This window comes from Schistocerca piceifrons, chromosome 3 (assembly GCF_021461385.2).
Source record: "Schistocerca piceifrons isolate TAMUIC-IGC-003096 chromosome 3, iqSchPice1.1, whole genome shotgun sequence".
Lineage (NCBI taxonomy): Eukaryota > Metazoa > Arthropoda > Insecta > Orthoptera > Acrididae > Schistocerca > Schistocerca piceifrons.
In genome coordinates, this window is record NC_060140.1 from 946,961,839 (window position 1) to 946,986,081 (window position 24,243).

The window sequence follows — 24,243 nt, forward strand, 5'->3', positions numbered from 1 at the left end:
ATACATAACTTTTTCGAATAATTTAGAAAATGAAGTCAGCAATGCGATTGGTCTATAATTATTTACGTCACTCTTGTCCTCTTTCTTATGAAGAGATTTGACAATTGCGCATTTCAATCTCTGTGGAAAAATTCCCTGTGACAGCGAAGCATTACATATATCGCTAAGGACTCCACTTATTAAATTAGAACAGCACTTCAAAATTCTGTTAGACACTCCATCAACACCACACATGAGTTCATGTTTTTCAGAATACTTATAATTCCCTTAATTTCAGTGGTGGATGATGGTGCTATTTCTAAAGGCCTAAAGTCCTGGGGAGTGACATTTTAACATATTTTTTTGCTTCTTCAACTTAACCCTTTTACCCTATTTTTGCTGCTACATTCAGAAAGTGATTGTTCAAAATACTTGCAACTTGCGAATTATAACTCAAAAGATCATCATTAAGCTTTATTGCTATGGTATGCTGTGCACTGTGAGGCTGACCAGTCTTCCGATTGACAATATTACATTTAGTTTTAATCTTATTATCCGCATTATTAATTTCTGTCAGAACATTACGTCATCACATTACTTTTAGTATTCAGTGGCTTAGTTTCCACAATGGACCTTGACCTTTGTCGCAACGACGCTTCACACGAAATATTTATTACGCGACATTTATACTCACTCTCATTTCAAAATTATGAGACCAGCTGACTAGGTTTTTAACAACTGAACATGGCGGTTACACGTCACTCTTTACACCTCCTCAAGTGTCACTTTGAACTGACTACTAAAATGGATGGGTTAAGAACCCCTCATCGACCATTGTACGCCATTCTTTTTGACTCCCTACGCACAGTCACTGTTCTATCACTTTGGAACTCCCGAGTGATTACTTCAACTCATTTCGTTGGACTGTTGAGGATTACACTCTGCAATGATCGATAGTCCCAGTTCGTCAGTACATGAGATCTGATTAAGTCTGTCTGATCTCGGTTTAGCTGTGGTGGTCCCTTCATGTTTCCACTTCACAGTCGCATCATCAGCACTCAACATGGGCCTGATGGATTTGCTGTTCAGGTGACAGCCAGTGAATAGTCCGCCGTCGAAGTCACTGGGCTCTTCCGACAGTCCAATTCTGCTGTTCTTTCTTCCCTACTGACAACGCAGTACTCCCCGCCTCGTTTTATAATGGCGCGTCAGCCTCTCGTGACATCTAATGGTCGATTCCGCTTTACAGAAGGGGGTCCTGATAGTTCAGATAGTGTACTTCTGAGGAACTAATGGTGCTTCTTCGATCGTGTGCTCTCAAAATTGTAACAGTATACGTCTCTACGATCCAAAGCACCTCCCATGCAGCGTCTGCGACTGAACTTGGACGAAAAACCTCGTAATCGAGCAGTAATGCTTTTTTCCACCTACTGATGTGTAACGTCTTTCATTTCACGTACCATCAGCGCCAGGTAGGGCAGGGAAGACATGGAAATTCCAGCAATGGCATACTCGACACCCGTTGCGATCTGGCGGAGACAGGTGGGGTGCAGCTCGATGCTCTGCAGGTTTGCCATGCCCATACCGGCGACGGCGCTGAACTGCATCAGCATGGTCGCCATCACGATGGCTGCACCCGCGATGTGTTCTGTGCAGGAAGAGAAGTTTTGTGTGTTCAGTTCTGAGAAAGAGATATACGTTCACCTGCCAATAACATAGCGAGCTAACATATTAACCTCTTCGTCATTCCCTTGGACAGCGATTAAACAGGAACATCACACCCTTACTCTAATACACTGGAAGACACATTATGTACGCCACATGTCTGTGAATTTTGCAAACTTTGTTTCAGCAGTTTCGTTTTTAGCTTTTTGTGTTGCTGTAGTTCGGATGTAGACATGTAAATCCAGCCTGGCACAGACACACATAGGTGTTAAGAAACAGCTGAGAACTATATCCAGGTTGTAATTCATGATATGGGCAACTCTTTTGACCCTTTACTTCTTTTTTTCTACAGTTTCCTGACGTACATTCATAATTTAATGATAACAATTGAAATTTAATATGTGTGGATTTCTTAATCAAATTTGAAATCTAAGATTCCTTTTTTTTATTAAATGTTTGGATTCTTTTCTTGATATAATAATCCCATTTTAACCCAATTTGAAATACTCCAATTTTTTTCTACATTTACATTATATTCTGTCAGTGTTATTAGCAGTCATAGTGTTACACTTTGCAGCAGACTCTTTACTATAAAAGTTTAAGTTAAAGCAGATGCACCATTTCACTTCTTCTCCGTTTCTACTTCAACTGTTTCTGCTTTTTCTAAGTGTAACTACAGTTATTTAATCCTGTCAATAGCTCCAAACAGTCAGTATAAGGAAATAAAAGGTACCTTAATTATTTTAAAATAAATAGTATGTTCATTGAACTATGGAGTTAATTTATAAGTATTCAACATACAATTTTTTATTATCTTTGTATCGCAATACGTCAAGCAGTTTAACAAATTGTAGCAATAATGACTGGAAGATACTATCTTTAAATGTATATCTGACAAGTATTTGGTATATCATGAATAAATAAACCTATGATCGAATAATATAGGAATAATATAAATTCTGCAGAGATTCTACAGCATTTTCAGTATTTTAGATTAGGTACAAAAGCACTAATCATAACATTTATCTCTTGTAAACGTATTATCCAGTTCTTTAATATGTGATCACATTTTTTTGTTTCAGCACACACATTGATAATGTGTCTCTATAAACCTAACAACCTAGCGTGATACAACATATAATGTACATTTGCATCTTAAAACAATAAATTATATTTCTATTAAGAAATATACCCTAAAATGAATTGGGTTCCAATTCTGAGATGTTATCTGATAAAGTTTATTGATTTTGAGTATGCTTCTCAGATAATTATTATAACAAGTTCAGTGGTGTAGTCCTTATTTTCAAACAGATGCATATTACAAGAAAACTACATCTTCTTATATGTGGGCATTTATCCTTGGTTACTAACAAAATAGTGCTTAACTTGTAAAATAGAGTAACTGTTGTTCCTCTCTTCTATCTGAATTTCATACTGTTTCTTAAATAACCATTTTATGTATAATTATAATAAGCATCGTCAACAGCTTACAGCAGAAATAAATTATAATTATTTGATTTTATACATTTTCCAAGCAAGAGCTTTTGGATTGAATCCATGATTCTGGACTTGAGTTTAATTATGAGCTGTGGATGGTCTCCACTTTCAGAACGGATTGTATTTTGTAGCTGTATATAGTGCTTGCACCAAACAGTTACTTTAACCAATGTCATGTTCCTCTGGTAATGTACTCGGAAATCATAGGGCTGATTATGGTAAATCGGGCTGGTAATTAGCCTCTGTCAGTTCGTGTAGATCGCGTTTCATTTACAGAGCTATCTGTGGGCCAACAACAGGCAACAAGCAGAAGTTGTGAGCCACTAAGACTGCCATCTAGCATCAGCAAACGATTTTTTTCCATAATTGATATGGATTTTTTCTCTCATTTTTGTTCTTCCCCATTGTCGAAGTGGCTGAATATTGACACAGAGAGTACTTACACTCGCTTCATGATTTAGGTCAAATTTCAGCAGATTTCTGTTTATTTTACTATTGATCATATTGTCAGCATTTTTGCTAGTCTTTTCGAGCTGATTAAATTTATGAATTAACTGTATAGCTGTACATTGTATTAATCAGCATATTTGAGTATTTTTTGTGTCCAGTTAGGACAGTATATCGTTTTCGCACTTGTTGTATTGTATTCCCCATAAAATCTGCTATCCCATTCATGATCGATTCAATTACTTACAATGACTTATTGCTGTAAATAGGAAACTAAGTGCATTACCCCTTGCTCAGAGCAGAATAGTTTCCTACACTACGCCATTAGGCCAAGGCGAATAAGAACCGCACCAAATTTGCGTTGGGGATGGTATTCTAAACATTCGAGTGTGTAACAGCGTATATTAATCATCATCACATGTTACTGTACTTGGTCATTTATTACTGAATTTCGTCAGTGTCTAACAGGTGGTTATTAATTATGCCACAGTCTATGAGCAATGGGAAAAGCGACCATTCTTTTATGAAAATATGTCCACTGCTCTTTCAGTTTTACCCATCTCCAGTCTGTTAGTATCACTCCGTCATAGTCTCTACACAACATGACTGTATGAGGTGCATTCAAGTTCTAAGGCCTCCGATTTTTTTTCTCCGGACTGCAAAGAGATAGGAACATGCGCATGGTTTTAAAATGAGGCCGTGTTCATTGTCAATACGTCCCAGAGATGGCAGCACCGTACGGCAGGTGGAATTTTACCGCCAGCGGCGAGAATGAGAACTGTTTTAAATACTCAAAATGGAGACGTTTTCCTTACTTGAACAGCGTGCGATCATTCGTTTTCTGAATTTGCGTGGTGTGAAATCAATTGAAATTCATCGACAGTTGAAGGAGACATGTGGTGATGGAGTTATGGATGTGTCGAAAGTGCGTTCGTGGGTGCGACAGTTTAATCAAGGCAGAACATCGTGTGACAACAAACCGAAACAACCTCGGGCTCGCACAAGCCAGTCTGACGACACGATCGAGAAAGTGGAGAGAATTGTTTTGGGGGATCGCCGAATGTCTGTTGAACAGATCGCCTCCAGAGTTGGCATTTCTGTGGGTTCTGTGCACACAATCCTGCATGACGACCTGAAAATGCGAAAAGTATCATCCAGGTGGGTGCCACAAATGCTGACGGACGACCACACGGCTGCCCGTGTGGCACGTGGCCAAGCAATGTTGACGCGCAACGACAGCACGAATGGGAATTTCTTTTCGTCGGTTGCGACAATGGATGAGACGTGGATGCCATTTTTCAATCTAGAAACAAAGCGCCAGTCAGCTCAATGGAAGCACACAGATTCACCGCCACCAAAAAAATTTCGGGTAACCGCCAGTGCTGAAAAAATAATGGTGTCCATGTTCTGGGACAGCGAGGGCGTAATCCTTACCCATTGCGTTCCAAAGGGCACTACGGTAACAGGCGCATCCTACGAGAATGTTTTGAAGAACAAATTCCTTCCTGCACTGCAACAAAAACGTCCGGGAAGGGCTGCGCATGTGCTGTTTCACCGACACAACGCAGCCGCACATCGAGCTAACGTTACGCAACAGTTTCTTCGTGATAGCAACTTTGAAGTGATTCCTCATGCGCCTTACTCACCTGACCTGGCTCCTAGTGACTTTTGGCTTTTTCCAACAATGAAAGACACTCTCCGTGGCCGCACATTCACCAGCCATTCTGCTATTGTCTCAGCGATTTTCCAGTGATCAAAACAGACTCCGAAAGAAGCCTTCGCCGCTGCCATGGAATCATGGCGTCAGCGTTGTGAAAATGTGTACGTCTGCAAGGCGATTACGTCGAGAAGTAACGCCAGTTTCATCGATTTCGGGTGAATAGTTAATTAGAAAAAAAATCGGAGGCCTTAGAACTTGAATGCACCTCGTATGTTGGCTTTGCTCCATTTCTACTGATTTCATTATTGACCCAGCTAGTTACCACAGCTCCCTTCTCTGACTGTTGGACAACTAACTGTGATCCCTTATGATTTTCATCCAATTTTTAGACAAAATAGAGGCTAAATCAACAAAGACGCATGGGTGCAGCTCACCAGTCAGCAGGCAGAAGATGAGGAGACTGGCCAGTGCAGCCAACAGTGCACTCCCTACACTGGGCCAACGGCGACCGAACCTCGCCGCAAAGTAGTTCACCATGAAGTGGGCAGGCAGCTTGGCCGCCCCCTGCGCCACTATCCCCAGGAAAGGGTTCGCGCTCAGTCGGCTCACGGCTATCACCAGTGAGTAGATAGCCAGCAGGTGCACTGACCTAGTAACAGCCAGAAATGCGCACATTATTCCGTATCGTTCAAAGAGTCTCAACATGAACGGATTCCTTTAAGTGGGCTTACGACACATTCTTTACTGTGCAGTCTGTTTAAAAATTGTCATTAAGCGATGTTTGTACAAAAAATGAACTTAAATATACGATTTTACCATCGTCATACAAAGAAAATTATCAAGATTTTACACAGATGTTAGATGGACTTAATGGTTGGTCCACATATAGTATGACAGATGGATGGTCAGTCTGAAGCTCCTTTCTCAACAAGCCCTCTTGATCTGATGTTCTTAGTAGCTACAGTAACGTGGATTGTCAGTTCTATTAATTTAAGGGCATTCCATTTCCTGATATATACATTACATAAGTTCACAACCGAGTTCATCCGTCGCATCCAGACCATTTTCAAGAGGAACTGAAAATTGTGCTGTTGTGAAGCAACTTCAAGCATCCAGTGTGATGTATCCTTTGAACGTGGAGAAGCTAATAACCATCGGTTCTCACAGAGTGACATCGAAAGATGGAACCTCTACCTCGACGTAGCCCCACTGGAAGAACTGGAAGAACTCGGATACTGAAAGACTGATCAGGTAACCCGTGGTCAGAAAGGGTTGTGTGCAGCTGATAACTGAATGGTTCATGAGCCTTGTAGATATACACAGTGTTTCACTAAATGTGTTTGCCTCTGTAAGTTACGAAGTAACAGGCGACGGAAATATTTACTGTGGTAGCTCACCATAAGAAACGTTACACTGTCTGCGGAGCTATGAACATAGTTTACTGTGTTATTATCCAAAGACTTACAGCAAAAAGATACAATTTTTTAAATGGAACAATAGTTGTTTCTATCATGCACTTCAATAAGTAACACCAGCTGTGTATACATCAATTTAAATTACACTCCTATCACTTTTAGTTTGGGAGCTACAACCCTTCAATGTTTCAGGGGCAGATACCACACACGCTGCACATAACGCAATGCTCCTTCTAAATGTGGTGCAGCCGAGTTGTAACGTCGCCGGTGTCACGGGGCGAGAAGCTTCCTCGATGCGCTGTTAGACTGCCGACTGTCGCCGCACACGGCAGTTCGACCCACACAAACAAACGGGACTCAATATACCACAGTTATTGATGTCAGATGAAGATGGCATACATGAACAACGGGTACGTTGACATGTTGCTGACGCTCGGCGAGTACCGACACGATGCCACTGAAGCAGCCGTGGCGTACGTCGTAAGATATCCTGGGTGATGAGCACTAGCAGCCATTACGTTCTCACGTGCCGAACGACGACTTTGGGAAACAGGCAGCTTGGTAATGCGCCACAGTAACAGACGAAGAACTGCAAGAAGTGAGGAGACGGAGGTGTTTGTTTTAGCTGCAGTACACCAAGATCCTCATGTCAGCTTACGAGCCGTTGCTGCAGTCGCTGGTGTCGGTCTCACATCTGTGTGGGGCATTGTACACAATCACAGGTTACACCCGTACCGCCTGTCACTGACCCGGGAGCTGCATGGGAACGATTTCCGTGCGAGAGTTACATTCTGTGAATGGGTCATGCGTAATTTCACGCTGGAGTCTCTGCAAAGTGTTATGTTCTCTGATGAGTCCACGTTAATAAATTATGGTGCAGTGAATCGCCAGAACGTGCACTATTGGGCCGCAGACAATCCTCGGTTCTAGGCGCTACAGTCTGGAACCGCGCGACCGCTACGGTCGCAGGTTCGAATCCTGCCTCGGGCATGGATGTGTGTGGTGTCCTTAGGTTAGTTAGGTTTAAGTAGTTCTAAGTTCTAGGGGACTGATGACCTCAGCAGTTAAGTCCCATTGTGCTCAGAGCCATTTGAACCATTTGAACAATCCTCGGTGGGTGCGACCTGTCGACGGTCAGCGTAGGTGGTCTATTAATGTACGGTGTGGAATCCTTGGGGATGAAATCATCGGTCCACACTACTTCCCAGGTAGGCTGACAGGTGAGTTATATCGCACATTCATAGTCGACAGTTTGGGTGGTCTCCTTGAACATGTGTGTATGCACGAGAGTCCATATGCGGATGCAGCACGATGGTCACCCAGCCCATTCTGCGCGTGCTGTTGTGGAAGAACTAAACAATAGGTTTGCAGGAAGGTGGTTGGGCCGCCATGGCCCTCATTCATGGCCCGCAAGGTCGCCTGACTTAACACCATTAGATTTCTTTTTGTGGGGATATCTAAAGCATCGTGTTTATGTCACTGAGCCCACATCCCCAGATGATCTAAAACGGCGCATCGAGGACTCATGTTGCTCCATGACACCGGCGATGTTACATCTCGTCTGCAGATCCTTTAGAAGGCGTACTGCATTGTGCATTCACGAACATGGACACACATTTGAATATCTCATTTAAATCAACTTCCCACCTCCAGAACATCCATCACCCACCACAAAGCCATCTATTATGTACAGCGTGTGGTTTCTGCCCCTTAAGCTTTGAAGGGTTGTAGCTCCTAAACTAAAAGTGATAGGAATGTAATTTAAATTGATGTATACACAGCTGGTGTTACTGATTCCAGTGCATGATAGAAACAACTATTGTTCCATTTAAAAAATTGTATCTTTTTGCTGTAACTCTTTGGATAATAACGCAATAAACTACGTGCGTAGCTCTGCAGACAGTGTAACGTGTCTTATGGCGAGCTACCACAATAAATATTTCCGTCTCCTATTACTTCGTAACTTACAGAGGCAAACACATTTAGTTGAACACCCTGTATAACTACGGCCAGATAAGCAGTGAGGAGAGACACTTCGCACCGAGATATCAACATGTCCACGTCAGTCAAACGCATGCGTGCCCTGTGCTACGGATGACGTCAAAGCTAGGAAGACCTGCATGCGTTTCCGTAAAATTTGGAAGTGAACTAGCGAGGACGTACACCGTCTTGGATCGCTTAGATTTCACGGAAGTAACAGTCTGTGTGCCACGAACGATGTTGACAAACCGGGTGCCATGTGGCGAGATTAATTTCCCACTTTCAAGGTGAGCAATCAACTTTTGTTGATTAGAAGTCAGAACGATAGACCATTAGACTTGGGACTGATGACCATAGATGTTAAGTCCCATAGTGCTCAGAGCCACCGTTTGACTTGGAACTTCCTGTAGAAGTAACCTCTGAACTGTTAATAGTGCTGTTTCCGATAGGAATATTATTATTATTACTAGTGATGTTATTATATTTTGTGCGTGTGAAGTTTTAAAGAACATACCAATCAGTTAGAACGCAAAACTTTTATTTGTAGTCATAGTGTCTGATCCTACTGAGTAAATTGCAAGAAGGAACTTGTTTTCTTTCGGTGAGCTCGAAGAGTTGTGTGACCTTGCAGACTGGAAATTATGATCAGTATGCTTTCTGACTGAACGCAAAAACAGTTTTCATGCTTTCTTAAACGGCGAAGGTAGGTGTAAAGCACCCACAGACAACTTAAGTGCTTAATATAACGAAGTAACGACAGTAAAGTCTATTTATCCACTGCCCCAGCACTGCTCTGTGGACATTTATGTCCACATATGTAATTTTTTCTAGTTGTTCACTTTCTGCATCTCTGCTTCTAGTAGCAACGGCCGTTCAGTTAGTTGGTTTTACCAAACAAATTATTAGATCGTTTGTAGTTGTTATTATTTGGAAGAAAGCAAACACATGATTGTCTTTAGCACTTGAACTACACTGGCATACTGTCACAATCAAAGTACATCAAAACCAGAGAAAAACAATAAACTATTCAAAATTCAGCAACGTTGTTTAAACCATTGATGAGTATGGAACGTATTTCAATTCTGCTATGAAAGCAGCTATACATTTAAATGACAGACGCGCACCGCAAAAACCCTCACTTCATGGACTTGGCGAATTATTACCACAGGTTTGCACCAACATTTTCGGCAGTAGCACAAATATTCACTCATCCATTAAAAAAAGGGGTGAAGTATTACTGGTCATTGGAGTAGTTGCTGACGGTTTTGATAATTGAACATTGAGATAAGACTGAGGAATTATTGAAGCTGTCTGTCAGCTGTTTCCCAGTCAGCTAGAACACGTAGTCTCACCTGATAAACTGCTTCTGCCTTGACCGTGGCTGACAAAGGGCCCGATTTCATCTACCAGAGGTTTCTCATAGCTAAAAAGAACATTTGTAGGAGGTAACAGGGGAGTTATACTAACCAGAAAACATACAGATCACTTAAAAATTTAAATAAAATGTTCAAAAACCACACTAAAATCCGAGTTAGCCTGTTAGAAAATAATCATATCAAACCTGGCATGTAAATATCTGGCTCCAGGTCAATAAAGCAAGTGATTAAAACGAGTAAGTCCTTCAGCCCCTGTTTAGATAGAGTGCACTCAGAGTTATGTTAAAATGATAAGTAGCCGAGAGAACTGAGATGTCTGAATCCCAGGCAGGCGCAGTAAAAAATTACCTATAGCGAAATTTTACTTAGCGTTATCATGCCTACCAATTGGGATGCTAACAGTAGCATCATTATGATAATAACAACCGAAATACATCTGACAATATTACTGATCAAAGCTCACCAACATGTGCTGTACGTTCCATAGCTGCTACGAAGCACAAGAAGCGTGTGCGCAGAGATGAAAATGTAGGAAACACCCTTGTTAGTGAGAATAACGACCTGCTCCAATCTACTGCAGTGGTGCACAACTTCGAAGTGTCTTTCCATGAGTTTAATAAACACAAGAGATACATATAACAGAGATTTTAGTTACCAATAATATGAGGATGTTCTCCTTCACTAGTTAACAACAGTCTGCGAACGCTGGGGTAACTTCTCGATTCAGCGTCTGTAGAAATCACGTGGTTTTGAGGTGAAGTACCCATTGAGCCATGTCCGGAGCGGATTTTCATTGCTAAATGAAGTTCCTTGAGCGTTTCTCGGTAGAAAGCTGACAGGTGAAAATCTGAGGGTACAAGATCACGTAAATAACGTGGACATGGAGTGACTTCTCAATCCATCTCCTGTATAGTGTTTTTGTCAGTCTAGCGGAATGCGGACAGGCCTCATCGTGGAGTAACATAGCTTCGCGCAGTCTTCCTGGTCATCGTTTTTGGATTGCGTCTGCAGCACATCTCAGCTGTTGACAGTAAATGTGAGCAGTAATGGTTATGCGGTGGGGAAGCAATTCGTAGTACACTACACCATCGCTATTCCACCGGCTGTGTAACCTCACCTTTTGTGGATGCGTGCAGGTCTTCGAAAGGGCCGCTGCTACTTTGTCTGGTCTCAAACAATCCTTTCTTTTCCCCATGTTAGCATAAAGACAACATTTCTCATCAGTAACGATACAGGGTAGGGAAGGTCGTTGTTGTTCACGAGCCAGTAAATGACGAGCAAGCAGATATGCACATACGGCCCACCCGTTGATTGTTGTGATTTTAGCTGGAAACATTCGTTCGTTACCCATACATCCGATTGCAAATGTCGCACAATGGAGGAGATCACAATTCATAGCATTTGCCAGTTCTCGAGTACACCGACGTGGGGTATTGTATGCGTTTAAAAGATTTTCATCAAACCCCGCATGTCTTCCTAAACGTGGTGAATGTGAAAAAGATCCTGCTTAAAACGAGAAAACCATTTCATTACCGTGCTCTATCCAGTGGTATTGTCCCCACTGACGGAACAAATGGTTCTGGTTGCCTCCGCTGCTGTCACCCTCTATCGAATTCAGGCAGACTTGTAATGCCAGAAATGCATATCCTCCTATTTCCATCTATTGCACTATAAATTTTTTTCCTTATTTTGTTACCTGAAGATATGACGTTTCTCTGTCTTTGTATATTGTAATTGTTTTACTATTTGTATATATATATGCATTTATGTCGATGTATAATTGGTTTGTTTTGTAAATATTATTTGTATTTTTATGCTGGGTCTGGCCTAGGGAAAACTATGCTATCGAACGACTACATCGATAGGTCGTGTGGAGAACCAAAGTGTTTAGGATCTTTGGTAGTGTTAACTCTGCCGCGTGGAGCGCGGAAAGAGCAGAGGGAGTCTGGCTGGGGTGGTGCAGTGGAGCAGGTGTGTTGTGTGACGCTCCCGCGAGTTGCCGCGCTTTCGGGGTTTGGCAGCATGTAATTGCGCTCGACTTGCTGTGATAGTCTCTGGCACGGTGGCGCGGACGGGAAGCATTAGCTGGCGCACATCAAGAGCCCGTTTCGCCTGGTGACCGTGTCGAGAAGAAGGCGCGCCAACATCCAGCTCCTGCAACAGCGACGGCCGACAATGAGTGACTGTCGCCACCTCCTCGATCGACGGCTTCAAACCTTCAACCAACCAACAAGGAAGACTGGAAGCACGTAAAGTTTTAGAACTGTATGGCAGACCTCAGCTTTTAAAATTGTTCCATTCTCAAAATTACAGCAACTTAGCATGAACCTTTGTTGCTCATTGTCCCAATTGCATTACCAAGCAAGGTCCCTTCCCTTTCCGGAATGAACCCGAGTGTCGTTGAAATTCAAACGCCAGCATTAAAGTAATATGATTCCATTTCACTGCTTTAATTTCAAAGTTCAGTTAAAGTATTCATAGCTGGCTACAATATTTAGATTACACAAGCACAAATTAAGAGTGTGAGTTTTGTTACCATATTTTAACTTACCTGTGACTGCAGCTCAGCTTGGTACGTACTAAATTTTACTATTGTTAATTGTTCAGAATCATTTAATTCAAGTTCAAAATTAAATCTCTTATTTCTAAATTGCGTAGATTCCAGTAGCTCTTGAAATGATTGTTGAGGTAGCCCAAGACTAACCTCATTTTATTGAATTTCGTAGTGCTTCAGAAACAAAGATCACTATTAATTCCAGTCACTAAATTAACTTTCAATTTCCCAGTTTAATTAATTCTTCTGCTAAATTAAGTCAGAGTGTAGCAAAATTTATTACTTCTGACAAACATTCAGTTTTCACACAACACGTGTCAAACTTCAGTTGCCACGCTTTTAGTGCTAATTATATGTGCATTAATCTTTCATTTTCAGTTATTATAGTAGTTGTCCATAGGACTGGCGACCGTAATTTTCCCCAAATCTCAAGTATCTAATTAACGCCAGTTAATTTTTAACGTAAAGACCGCACATTTACTTTCTTTATTAACTTTACACTTTTTCAAAATTAATTTTCATCAGTTTCATTTGCATTTTTCCTTTCATTTAGATGTAACCCTTTCCTCCCTCTTTAACGACAGATTAACTTCGGTGACGATAGCTTTTCCCAAATTTCCATTAGGTACACGTGGTTTAAATTTTACTGTCATTAAGGTCGATAAGTGAGCGGGAGGTTACAGACTATGTGGAAAATGTTGCCATTTCTCCACTTGGCACTCCATTTTCTAGCGTGCAGAGCACCACTCACTATCTCCAAAAGGCAAAGTCATAATATGTAAACTCAAATAGGAACAGTGAACTACATCAACGAGACTACCGATACGCAAAAAAAAGAAAAGCAAAATGTGAGCTTATGCACCAGTCTAATAGAACTGCAGCTGATTGAGATGGTAAGCACCAATCTAATAATTTTTGTTAACTTGGGCGCTACACCAAGGTCAGCGGAAAGCAGACCCCGCAGTAGACCTAACTAAGGTGGCAGTTACGTTCTGAACAGCGAAGCACAGCCTCGTAGCTCAGAGGTTACTAGAGTTACTGGACAATTTTGAGAAAAGTGAGACGCCTCGGATGGTCTATTGTCCCTCTTTTGCAAAGTATATGTGGCACAAATTTCAGAACAACGGTTTGGTCAGTCTTTGTAGATTTTCGCCGTCTTGCGAAATATCAAGAATAATTAATCTGGGGTTCGGAAAAATACTCCGCCCGCCCAAGACGACAATCCCCTGATTACGCAAGCCTTCGGTGTTCTCTAATTGCCGAAGAAATCGTTTGATGCCATTTATCTATCAATTAATTTCATCAACTTTTGAAATAATAATCGTGTCAACCCAGGAGCTATGTCAATAGATACATAATTTTATGGACAATGTGGATTTTTCTTTGTTAGGAAACTGGACAGGGCTGCTGTCGTTCCTCTTGCACGGCTTTTGGTAGGTTAGGGAAAAATTTTGCCGAACAAGATGAAAGATGACGAAATAAATCTCGGGTGAACAGCCTGATATGAGTTTGCATAGGACACAATATTTCGGCAATCGACCACGTTGCCATCATCAGGTGCGCTGATGTACTGACCGGCGGTGGGCCGGCGCCAGGTATACAGGGTAAGTCACCTAACGTTACCGCTGGATATATTTCGTAAACCACTTCAAATACTGACGAACCGATTCCACAGATAGAACGTGAGGAGAAGGGCTAGTGTAATTGTTTAATACAAAGCATACAAAAATGCACGGAAGTATGTTTTTCAACACAAACCTACGTTTTTTTAAATGGAACCCCGTTAGTTTTGTTAGCACATCTGAACATATAAACAAATACGTAATCAGTGCCGTTTGTTGCATTGTAAAATGTTAATTACATCCGGAGATATTGTAACCTAAAGTTGACGCTTGAAACGTCCGACGTTCAGTTGCGTGTTGTAACAAACACTTCATTGCAGGGGCCCAAACAGCTGCAACATACATCGAGTTTTTACAGAATGATCTGCCAACGTTGCTCGAAAATGTCCCACTGGAAACGCGTCGACGTATGTGGTATCAGCATGATGGTGCACCTGCACATTCCGCAATTAACACTAGGCTGACCCTTGACAGGATGTTCGACGGGCGTTTCATAGGACGTGGAGGACGCATAAATTGGCCAGCCCGTTCTCCTGATCTTACACCTCTGGACTTCTTTCTGTGGGGTACGTTAAAGGAGAATGTGTACCGTGATGTGCCTACAACCCGAGAGGATATGAAACAACGTATTGTGGAAGCATGCGGCGACATTACACCAGATGTACTGCGGCGTGTACGACATTCATTACGCCAGAGATTGCAATTGTGTGCAGCAAATGATGGCCACCACATTGAACATCTATTGGCCTGACATGTCGGGACACACTCTATTCCACTCCGTAATTGAAAACGGAAACCACGTGTGTACGTGTACCTCACCCTTCATGGTAATGTACATGTGCGTCAGTGAAAAAGACCAATAAAAAGGTGTTAGCATGTGGACGTAATGTGCTGTTCCAGTCTCTTCTGTACCTAAGGTCCATCACCGTTCCCTTTGGATCCCTACGTAATTCGGTGCTCTCCGATACACACGATCGAACAGCGGAGGAGTGGTACTCAAGCGTCAACTTTAGGTTAAAATATCTCCGGATGTAATTAACATTTTACAATGCAACAAACGGCACTGATTACGTATTTGTTTATATGTTCAGATGTGCTAGGAAAACTAACGGGGTTCCATTTAAAAAAAACGTAGATTTGTGTTAAAAAACATACTTCCGTGCATTTTTTTATGGCTTGTATTAACCAATTACACTAGCCCCTCTCCTCACGTTCGGTCTGTGGAATCGATTCGTCAGTATTTGATGTGGTTTAGGAAATATATCCAGCGGTAATGTTAGGTGACTCACCCTGTATATAGGACAGTCTCCCTCCCGCTCCTCCGTCAGGCGCTTCCTATGCACACTCATACCAGGCTGTTCACCCGAGATTTATTTCGTCATAAAATACGCCTGGAGAAATTGAAGAATCACAATATCAAAGATGCATAGAGTCGATTGAAGTAGTTGTCAGCAACTGAATATGAAAAGGAGTCTGTTGAGTCATGTGGTGCGAGCAGCCATGTGCTAGGTTGTGTGTCAAGTCAGGAAGTGAATGGGGCGTAACATCTAGTCGTGTATATCTGCAGGGTTCTACATCTACATGTATACTCTCTAAATCACACTTAAGTGCCCGGCAGAGAGTTCAGCGAACCACCTTCACAATAATTTTCTATTATTCCACTCTCGAATAGCGCGTGGGAGAAACGAACAACTATATCTTTCCGTGTGAGCTCTGATTTACCTTATTTTACTATGATGATCGTTTCTCCCCTGTAGGTTGGCGTCAACGAACTATTTTCGCATTCAGATGAGAAAGTTGGTGATTGAAATTTCGTGAGAAGACCCCGCTGCAAAGAGAATGTTTTAATGATGTCAATCCCAATTACTGTATTACGTCCGTGACATTCTCTCCCATATGTCTCGATAATACGAAACGTGCTATCTTCCTTGAACTTTCTCGATATACTCCGTTAGTTCTATCTGCAGCAGTACTTCACAACAGGGCCTACAAGCGTAGAGTAGGCAGTCTCTTTAGTGGACCTTTTGCATCTTCTAAGTGTTTTGCAATAAAGCATAGTCTTTGGTTCGTCTTCACCCGACATTTTCCATCTGTTATTTCCAGTTTAAGTTGTTCGTAATTGTAATTCTCAGGTATCTAGTTGAATTTACGGCCTTTAGATTTGATTAATTTATTGTGGAACCCAAGTTTAACAGATTAATTTTACCACTCGTGTGGATGACCTCATACTTTTCATTATTTAAGGTCAGTCGGTAATTTTCGCACCATACAGATCTAAATCGTTTTGAAATGTGATTTGATCTTCTGATGGCTTTACCAGACGATAAACGACAGCATCATCTGCAAACAACCTAAGAGGGCTGCTCGGAGGACCTATAACACTACCTCGGGGAATGCCAGAAATCACTTCTGTTTTACTCGATGAACTTCCGTCAGTTATTACTAACTTTGACCTCTCGGACAGGAAATCACGAATCCAGGCACATAACTGAGACGATATTCCATAAGCATGCAGTTTCATTACAAGCCGCATGTGAGGTACTGTTTCAAAAGCCTTCTGGAAATCTAGAAATACGGTATCAACTTGAAATCCCTTGGCAATAGCACTCAACACTTCGTGTGAGTAAAAGAGCTGCTGGGGTGCTTTTAGGTATGGAGGTACACTACCAATGTTATAAAATGGATGAAGACATGTGCTCCCTCTCATTCGTTGCTCAGCTTGCTCTAACCTCCATTACCTTGTCTGTCAGACTTGTAGAGTTCAGCATTGCTATGAATTCTGTCATACCATGAGACTGTGGTATAGACGTACACCAGAGTTTAGGCCACACACACCCGGCGTCGACGCTACGAGTTGCTGTCGCAAAACCGGTAAGCGTTACTGTTTATGCAGCTCCTATCAATGAATCTCAAGAATATCATGGCTACTTAGTTGCCTCTGTAAGTTGATTTCCCTCGAGTGCATTTCAAATACGAACCTGTTCTTTGTTTCCTACAAAAGCATGGTAGGCATCTTTGTCTGCTGTCATCTTTTCTTCCATTTGAAAATGCTACAGGCTGAAGGAATAGAACTTTAATACTTTTTCAGTTCAAATATTTTCCGGTGTGCAACAGGGTTATTTTCATTGACTACGCAGCATAGTGGTTTAGTGACTCCCATAATGGAAATACTGCCTCAAATTTAATTTGTGTTGAAGAATATATCTAAACTAAGTTAAAATTCCCTTAAATGTTTGTTACCCATAACCGTGCTGCCTCTCCGAGTACTACAGCACGTTTTGCATAAACACACACAGTACGATGAGAAGTCCAACGCTGCCACTGTCATGGTGACAGGAGAATTTTCTCTGGAGGTAAGAAATTACTTACCTGAAAGTTGGCAAAGAAGTGACAGTTAATGAAATACTAATCACACGAGTTATAGTTTGACTTTGAGGTGACTCATCGACCTGGTAAGGCCCATAAAAATTCCAATGGCCTGAGTCGGAAAATATGTATGGTACAATGTGCGAGTATCACTTTTGCAGAATGGCATAATGTGCAAGTTATTGATGTAGATAGCCAAGTATTCGTAACACAATCACAGTACCTTGGGCATGGAAGGTCATACATAAAGATATCAGTCTCGGACTTTGCATTGTGGTACCAGTCACGGGGTGAAATGAAGTTTATAAAAGAGGCGCATGATAATGTGTTGACCGGGCACTGAGCCTGTGGAACAACAATGTGACATAAGTCCAACAGTACTGGTGGTGGACACATAGACAACACGTGTTGCAGTATGTGAACAATAGAAAAGATGCTGAGTAATCAAGTCCTCATAACTACTGGGGGTACTCTGGTACCTTACATAGGGACAGCACACACTTTGAAGGCACACGAAGTTCTCAACATACGAGATAGTGTACAACCGCCAGATACCATCACCATTTGAGCAAACCATTGGAGATAAAAACGGAGCATCAGTGCGTAATTTTGTGGAGACCCTACCAACACTGTGGCGCAAGTGGAAAAGTTACATTTGAGGGACCTAAAAGAGGAGGAGTGTTTGGTAGAACGAAATACCAAGTTACCCAAGTACCGTGTAGGACACTGGACGATGTTGACTATCTCTTACATCCCGGACAGGAAAACGAAAAAGAAATTTAGGCCCATTTCAAGGGCCAGCACCAAGGAAGAGTTCCAGCTCCCTACTCGCACCACAATCAAAAAAATGGTTCAAATGGCTCTGAGCACTATGAGACTCAATTCCTGTGGTCATCAGTCCCCTAGAACTTAGAACTACTTAAACCTAACTACCCTAAGGACATCACACACATCCATGCCCGATGCAGGATTCGAACCTGCGACCGTAGCGATCTTTAACGGCTCGGCCACTCCGGCCGGCTGCGCACCACAATCGTCCACATTGGTCGTATTCGATTCCTTCAGGGCGCGCCACATCCTTTACCACCTGTACAGGTGTCGGTCTCTAACTGGAGGACGGTGAGATGGGAAGAGTAAGAAGGGGAACTGGCGTTACAAGGTGAGCGGGACACTCCCACTTCAGTGTATTCACTAAGATCGAGAAACAGACTGGCGTAAAGGAGGTAGGAGGGTGATACGTGTTTCCCTTCTTTAGGTAACAATGGCGCCAAAGGTGGCCGGAAGGAGTGTCGCGATACAGGTGATGCTACACCTCTGGAGTCATGGATGGATGGACGACCACGGAATCCCGGTAGCAAAATGGCGTCGTGGTAGATCACTAGTGAACATTGAAACAGACGTTGAGCGGCTGCACATTTTCTGTCAGTCACCACGGACCGTGGGAGATGCGTGCCAGCCTGTCTAACGGGTTCTGTTAGGAGTGCTCGTAACACTACAACCTGTTACCTCACGTACATTTCAGCTCCTTGATTTCTCGAGTTCATTACCGTTTTTTGTAAATACATGTCTTGATGAATTTTGTTAATAATTAGTGTTTATGAAAATGTAATGTATTTTAATAGGACAAGTAAGAATTAGAGAAAGCTTTTGACAATGTTGATTGGAATACTCTCTTTCCAATTCTGAAGGTGGCAGGGGTAAAATACAGAGAGCGAAAAGATATTTACAATTTGTTCAGAAACCAGATGGCAGTTATAAGAGTCGAGGGGTATGAAAGGGAAGCAGTGGTTGGGAAGGGAGTGAGGCAGGGTTGAAGCCTATCCCCGATGTTATTCAACCTGTATATTGAGCAAGCAATAAAGGAAACAAAAGAAAAGTTCGGAGTAGGTATTAAAATCTATGGAGAAGAAATAAAAACTTTGAGGTTCGTCGATGACATTGTAATTCTGTCAGAGACAGCAAAGGACTTGGAAGAGCAGTTGAACGGAATGGACAGTGTCTTGAAAGGACGATATAAGATGAACATCAACAAAAGCAAAACGAAGTTAAGTCGGGTGATGCTGAGGGAATAAGACTAGGAAATGAGACACTTAAAGTAGTAAAGCAGTTTTGCTATTTGGGGAGCAAAATAACTGATGATGGTCGAAGTAGAGAGGCAATGGCAAGGAAAGCGTTTCTGAAGAAGAGAAATTTGTTAACATCGAGTATAGATTTAAATGTCAGGAAGTCGTTTCTGAAAGTATTTGTATGGAGTGTAGCCACGTATGGAAGTGAAACATGGACAATAAATAGTTTGGACAAGAAGAGAATAGAAGCTTTCGAAATGTGGTGCTACAGAAGAATGCTGAAGATTAGATGGGTAGATCACATAACTAATGAGGAGGTATCGAATAGAATTGGGGAGAAGAGGAGTTTGTGGCACAACTTGACTAGAAGAAGCGATTTAGTATTGGAGGGCAGCGTGTAGGGTAAAAATCGTAGACAGAGACCAAGAGATGAATACACTAAGCAGATTCAGAGGGATGTAGGCTGCAGTAGGTACTGGGAGATGAAGAAGCTTGCACAGGATAGAGTAGCATGGAGAGCTGCATCAAACCAGTCTCAGGACTGAAGACCACAACAACAACAAGAATTATTCATGTCAAATCATTGTAAATACGTTGGCCATGTCAGGGAAGTTTTTATTGTATAAAGAACACAGAATATCTTTTGTGTAAAATTTTGTTTAAAACTAAAATCGTTGGCGCGAGTGCACGCAGTCGCAGATGTGAAGGGAGAGAAGTAGTTGCGAAACATCTATAGTGTACAACAGATGTATGTGTTGAGGTGCAATTGCCAGAGTGTTTTGCATCGATAATGGTGTTGTAAAATGTGGCAGGGCAAATTATATGTGGGCGAACAGGTATGTGGGCACAGTATATGGTCACAAAAAGATTTTGGAAGTAATGAGGAGCATTGTGTGGGCCTAATTTATTCTAACTGCTCGCTACTCAAGAAGAGCCTGTTGCCAATAATGGACCTCATAACAATCACTATTTCGCACCACAAGCAACGCATCGCAAAGTGAGATCCAGCAGCGGTTTGTAGCTGTGTAAAAGGCATGCTAGCGTCTTAGTAACCTTTTGGAACATTATACTATGTTCAGTCAAAGAACGAACTTGTGGAGAGAAACTTCATTCACCTGAGTGGCCACTGGCGAAAAGTGACAATTGGCACTAAACAAAGAAAAGTGCGGGGTCATCCACATGGGTACTAAAAGAAATCCGATAAATTTTGGACATACGATAAATAACACAAATCTAAGGGCTGTCAATACGACTAAATACCTAGGAATGACAATCACGAGCAACTTAAATTGGAAAGAGCACATAGATAATATTGTGGGGAAGGCGAAACAAAGACTTCGTTTTGTTGGCAGAACACTTAGAAGATGCGACAAAGCCACTAGAGAGACAGCCTACATTACACTTGTCCGTCCTCTGCTGGAATATACCTGCGTGGTATGGGATCCTTACGAGGTAGGATTGGCGGAGGACATCGAAAAAGTGCAAAGAAGGGCAGCCTGTTTCGTGTTATCGTGCAATAGGGGTGAGAGTGTCACTGATATGATATGCCAGTTGGGGTGGCAGTCACTAGTACAAAGGTGATTTTCTTTGCGGTGAGATCTATTTACGAAATTTCGATCACCAACTTTCTCTTCCGAATGCGAAAATATTGTGTTGACACCTACCTACGTAGGGAGAAATGATCATCATAACAAAATAAGTGAAATCAGAGCTCGAACGGAAAGATTTAGGTGTTCCTTTTCCCACTCGCCATTCGAGAGTGGAATGGTAGAGAAGTAGTATGAAAATGGTTCGATGAACCCTCTGCCAGGCAGTTAATTGTGAATTGCAGAGTAACCATGTAGATTTAGATGTAGATGTAGATGTCATTAACCGTTACCAGGGTTCTTCCTTTCACCATAAAAAGTCATTAGTGAAAGTAACAGTCAGAAGGAGAGAACTTTAATTAAATTTACAGTTTATTTTCAACCGAGTGATTATTGTAATAAAAGACAGACGATAGTTGCTCATACAGTATTGCACAACTACTGCAGACAATCAGTTCAAATTAAAAGTGATTTTAATTGAAATTCAGTTTTTATGATAATAATATGCTGACTCTCATGTAGTGAAAATAGCTTTAGAATTTTAAATTGTAGGCGATATTATGTGCACATGTCTACATAACTCTGGTAGTGAAAAATAGTTGTTGCGAGCAATGAACGTTTTTACTGCATTTATTTGAAAAGCAATCAGCTGTATTGATTATTATAGGTGATCATTATGGTAACTAACACCTTTGCATTCCAAGTTAACGCCTTTGCTGTTCACATCACACGCCTCTTATACATGTAAGCTTGCCCCGCCTCTGCATTCCACCACCACATGTGCAGCACTGAAGTTAGAAGTTGTCATCCTGTGACACAACATAGTTTTGGTCATCTTTGACCCTGAGTAGATTGCAAGGAAATTAGGAAGGTTTCGTGTGTTTCATGACACTATAGCGCTTCTCTTGAAACAGGAAATTGGAGAGACTGCAGATAACGTGAGCCAGCCTTAAGCTTCTAGGTTCTAGTAGAACAAAGACGCGTCTTAAAGTTATTCTGTGAGTCACCTGGCAATGATGAGGAGTGTTGTGTTCCTGACGAGGTTAAAGCTGGAGAAGATGCTGAGGAAGCCCCTCCTGTCTGTCTTGCTCTTGCCCACAGTCTGGATCACCTGCAAGGCGAACGGAGGCACCGTGGAGCCGTTGGTGGCTGCTATGCGACGCACAACGGCCAGCGCCTCCTGCTCGCGACCCCTGCACGCCAGCCAGCGTGGAGACTCGGGGAACCAACTGTCACAAAAAAACACCTGTAAGTACTAATAACAGTAGTAGTTGTAGTAGTAGTAGTGGAACATTTGTCCACTGATCAGTTTTACACCAATATTAGATGTGTCACCTTAGTACATAGAGAAAACACAGTGAAAACTTCATTTATATGTTCTGACATTTAAACCTTTACATTTCGAGCTTAAGAATAATTTATCCATTGTGTAAAACAAAATGTATGTTCACATCATGATGAAGCAGTGATAGGAACAACTGAATAAAAGGAATCGATTCAGTCTATTATTGGAAAACAATGCATTCCGTTTTGAGTGCCAATATTCCATCTTTTGGCCAGTGTTAAACGTTTATTGTTGGCTACAGTCTGGTCGTCACCGTTATTGCCATTTCGATGTTTAACGTTTATTGAGTGCCGTTAAGTAACTATTAGTTCGGCTCTGATGCATATTTATGAAGAGGCGTTTACTTAATAGTGAACATTGTGTTTGGATCACAATTGCGAAATTCTCAATGGCGTAAGGATGGAATAAACCATATTACTGGATAGAAAATGATCCTCAAGCGAAACACAATCGATTTAAAGTATTTGAACAGGATTCATATCCTGAATCTGTATTAATTAAAGCAATTCAAAGAAAATGAGAAGTATTTCTCACAAAAACAGCAAGTGATGACGTCAATTTAAAATTTTTTATCTTATGTGCTTTATCTTCACATCACCTTAGCATTTACCGAAAAATGATGATTGGTGATCGGTGCAAACCAGCGGAGACAGAGAGACAAAGTTTCAATAAATGTAAATAAAAAAGTGATTGTTCAATTCATTCAACGTAAATTTACCATGTACTGTCAGTCACTAACCATCCAAAACCAACCAAAAATCCATATTTAATGTCAATCAATAAATACCTTACTTTTCAAAATACTTCGTTTTTAGAAATATACTTGTCATTCACCTTTCCTTGAAATAAGGTGCCTTATTTTTCTCCAAAGAGATTGGCGAAACTAGTCATGATTCATCTGTAACCGAGAAGACTGAATAAGTATGCAAATGAAACCTCTCAAACTCAGACACTGAGTAAGAACATAAATATGACTGAGGTAACCATCAGAGATGTCTGTCGGTTGTCTCATATTAAGTGAAACGACTCAAGCATGGAGAGTGAGTGAAAACAATGATGTAGCTGATACGGCCACAGAGACTAGTTTCATTTGGTTGTTTCATTCGATTGAAACAAGCAACTGAACAAGAAAACAATGCATGTACCAAATGAGAATTACCTCTAGCCCTGTACAAAATTATGTACTATTTGATTGAGAATTTAAAGCTCTATCAATGACAACACATAAAATTAAACTAACCCAAAAATTGCTATAAAAATTACTGTCAGAAAAAGTTCACCTCGTTTCTAACCAATAGAAAATACTTTAGAAGGAGAGACAGCATTGGTCGTATTTTTTTTTTTTTTTGTTTTATTAACCGCAAAATCGATTTTCGGTCACTTAGTGACCATCTTCAGTGCTGTAATATATAATTTAAATTGGTAGGCACTGGTGTCAACAAGCTTACAGCGATTTTACGTTTAATAAAACAAAAAAATACGACCAATGCTGTCTCTCCTTCCAAGTATACCCATTATATGGTCGTGATGCACAGGACACTCCATGGAGTCGCCAATCAAGAAAATACTTTATTACGTTTTCATCAAAAGCTCTTATGCTATCTCCTAGAAAATTTATTTTCGGACGAAAGAAGCTTAAGATTGTCGATTTTCGCACGGAATTGGAAAGATGATAGGATTTTGCT

At 41.4% G+C, this 24,243-nt stretch overlaps 1 protein-coding gene across 1 annotated transcript in view; it reads right to left on the reverse strand.

The window, feature by feature from the left end:
- LOC124789936 (carcinine transporter-like) overlaps positions 1-24,243 on the reverse strand; it is a 55,137-nt gene that overhangs the window by 14,141 nt on the left and 16,753 nt on the right. The window contains exons 2-4 of the mRNA XM_047257464.1: positions 22,221-22,442; positions 5,683-5,897; positions 1,440-1,627 (exon numbers count right to left, since the gene is read on the reverse strand). Coding sequence (XP_047113420.1) covers positions 1,440-1,627; positions 5,683-5,897; positions 22,221-22,442 — 625 coding nt within the window. The remainder of the gene's footprint in view (positions 1-1,439; positions 1,628-5,682; positions 5,898-22,220; positions 22,443-24,243) is intronic.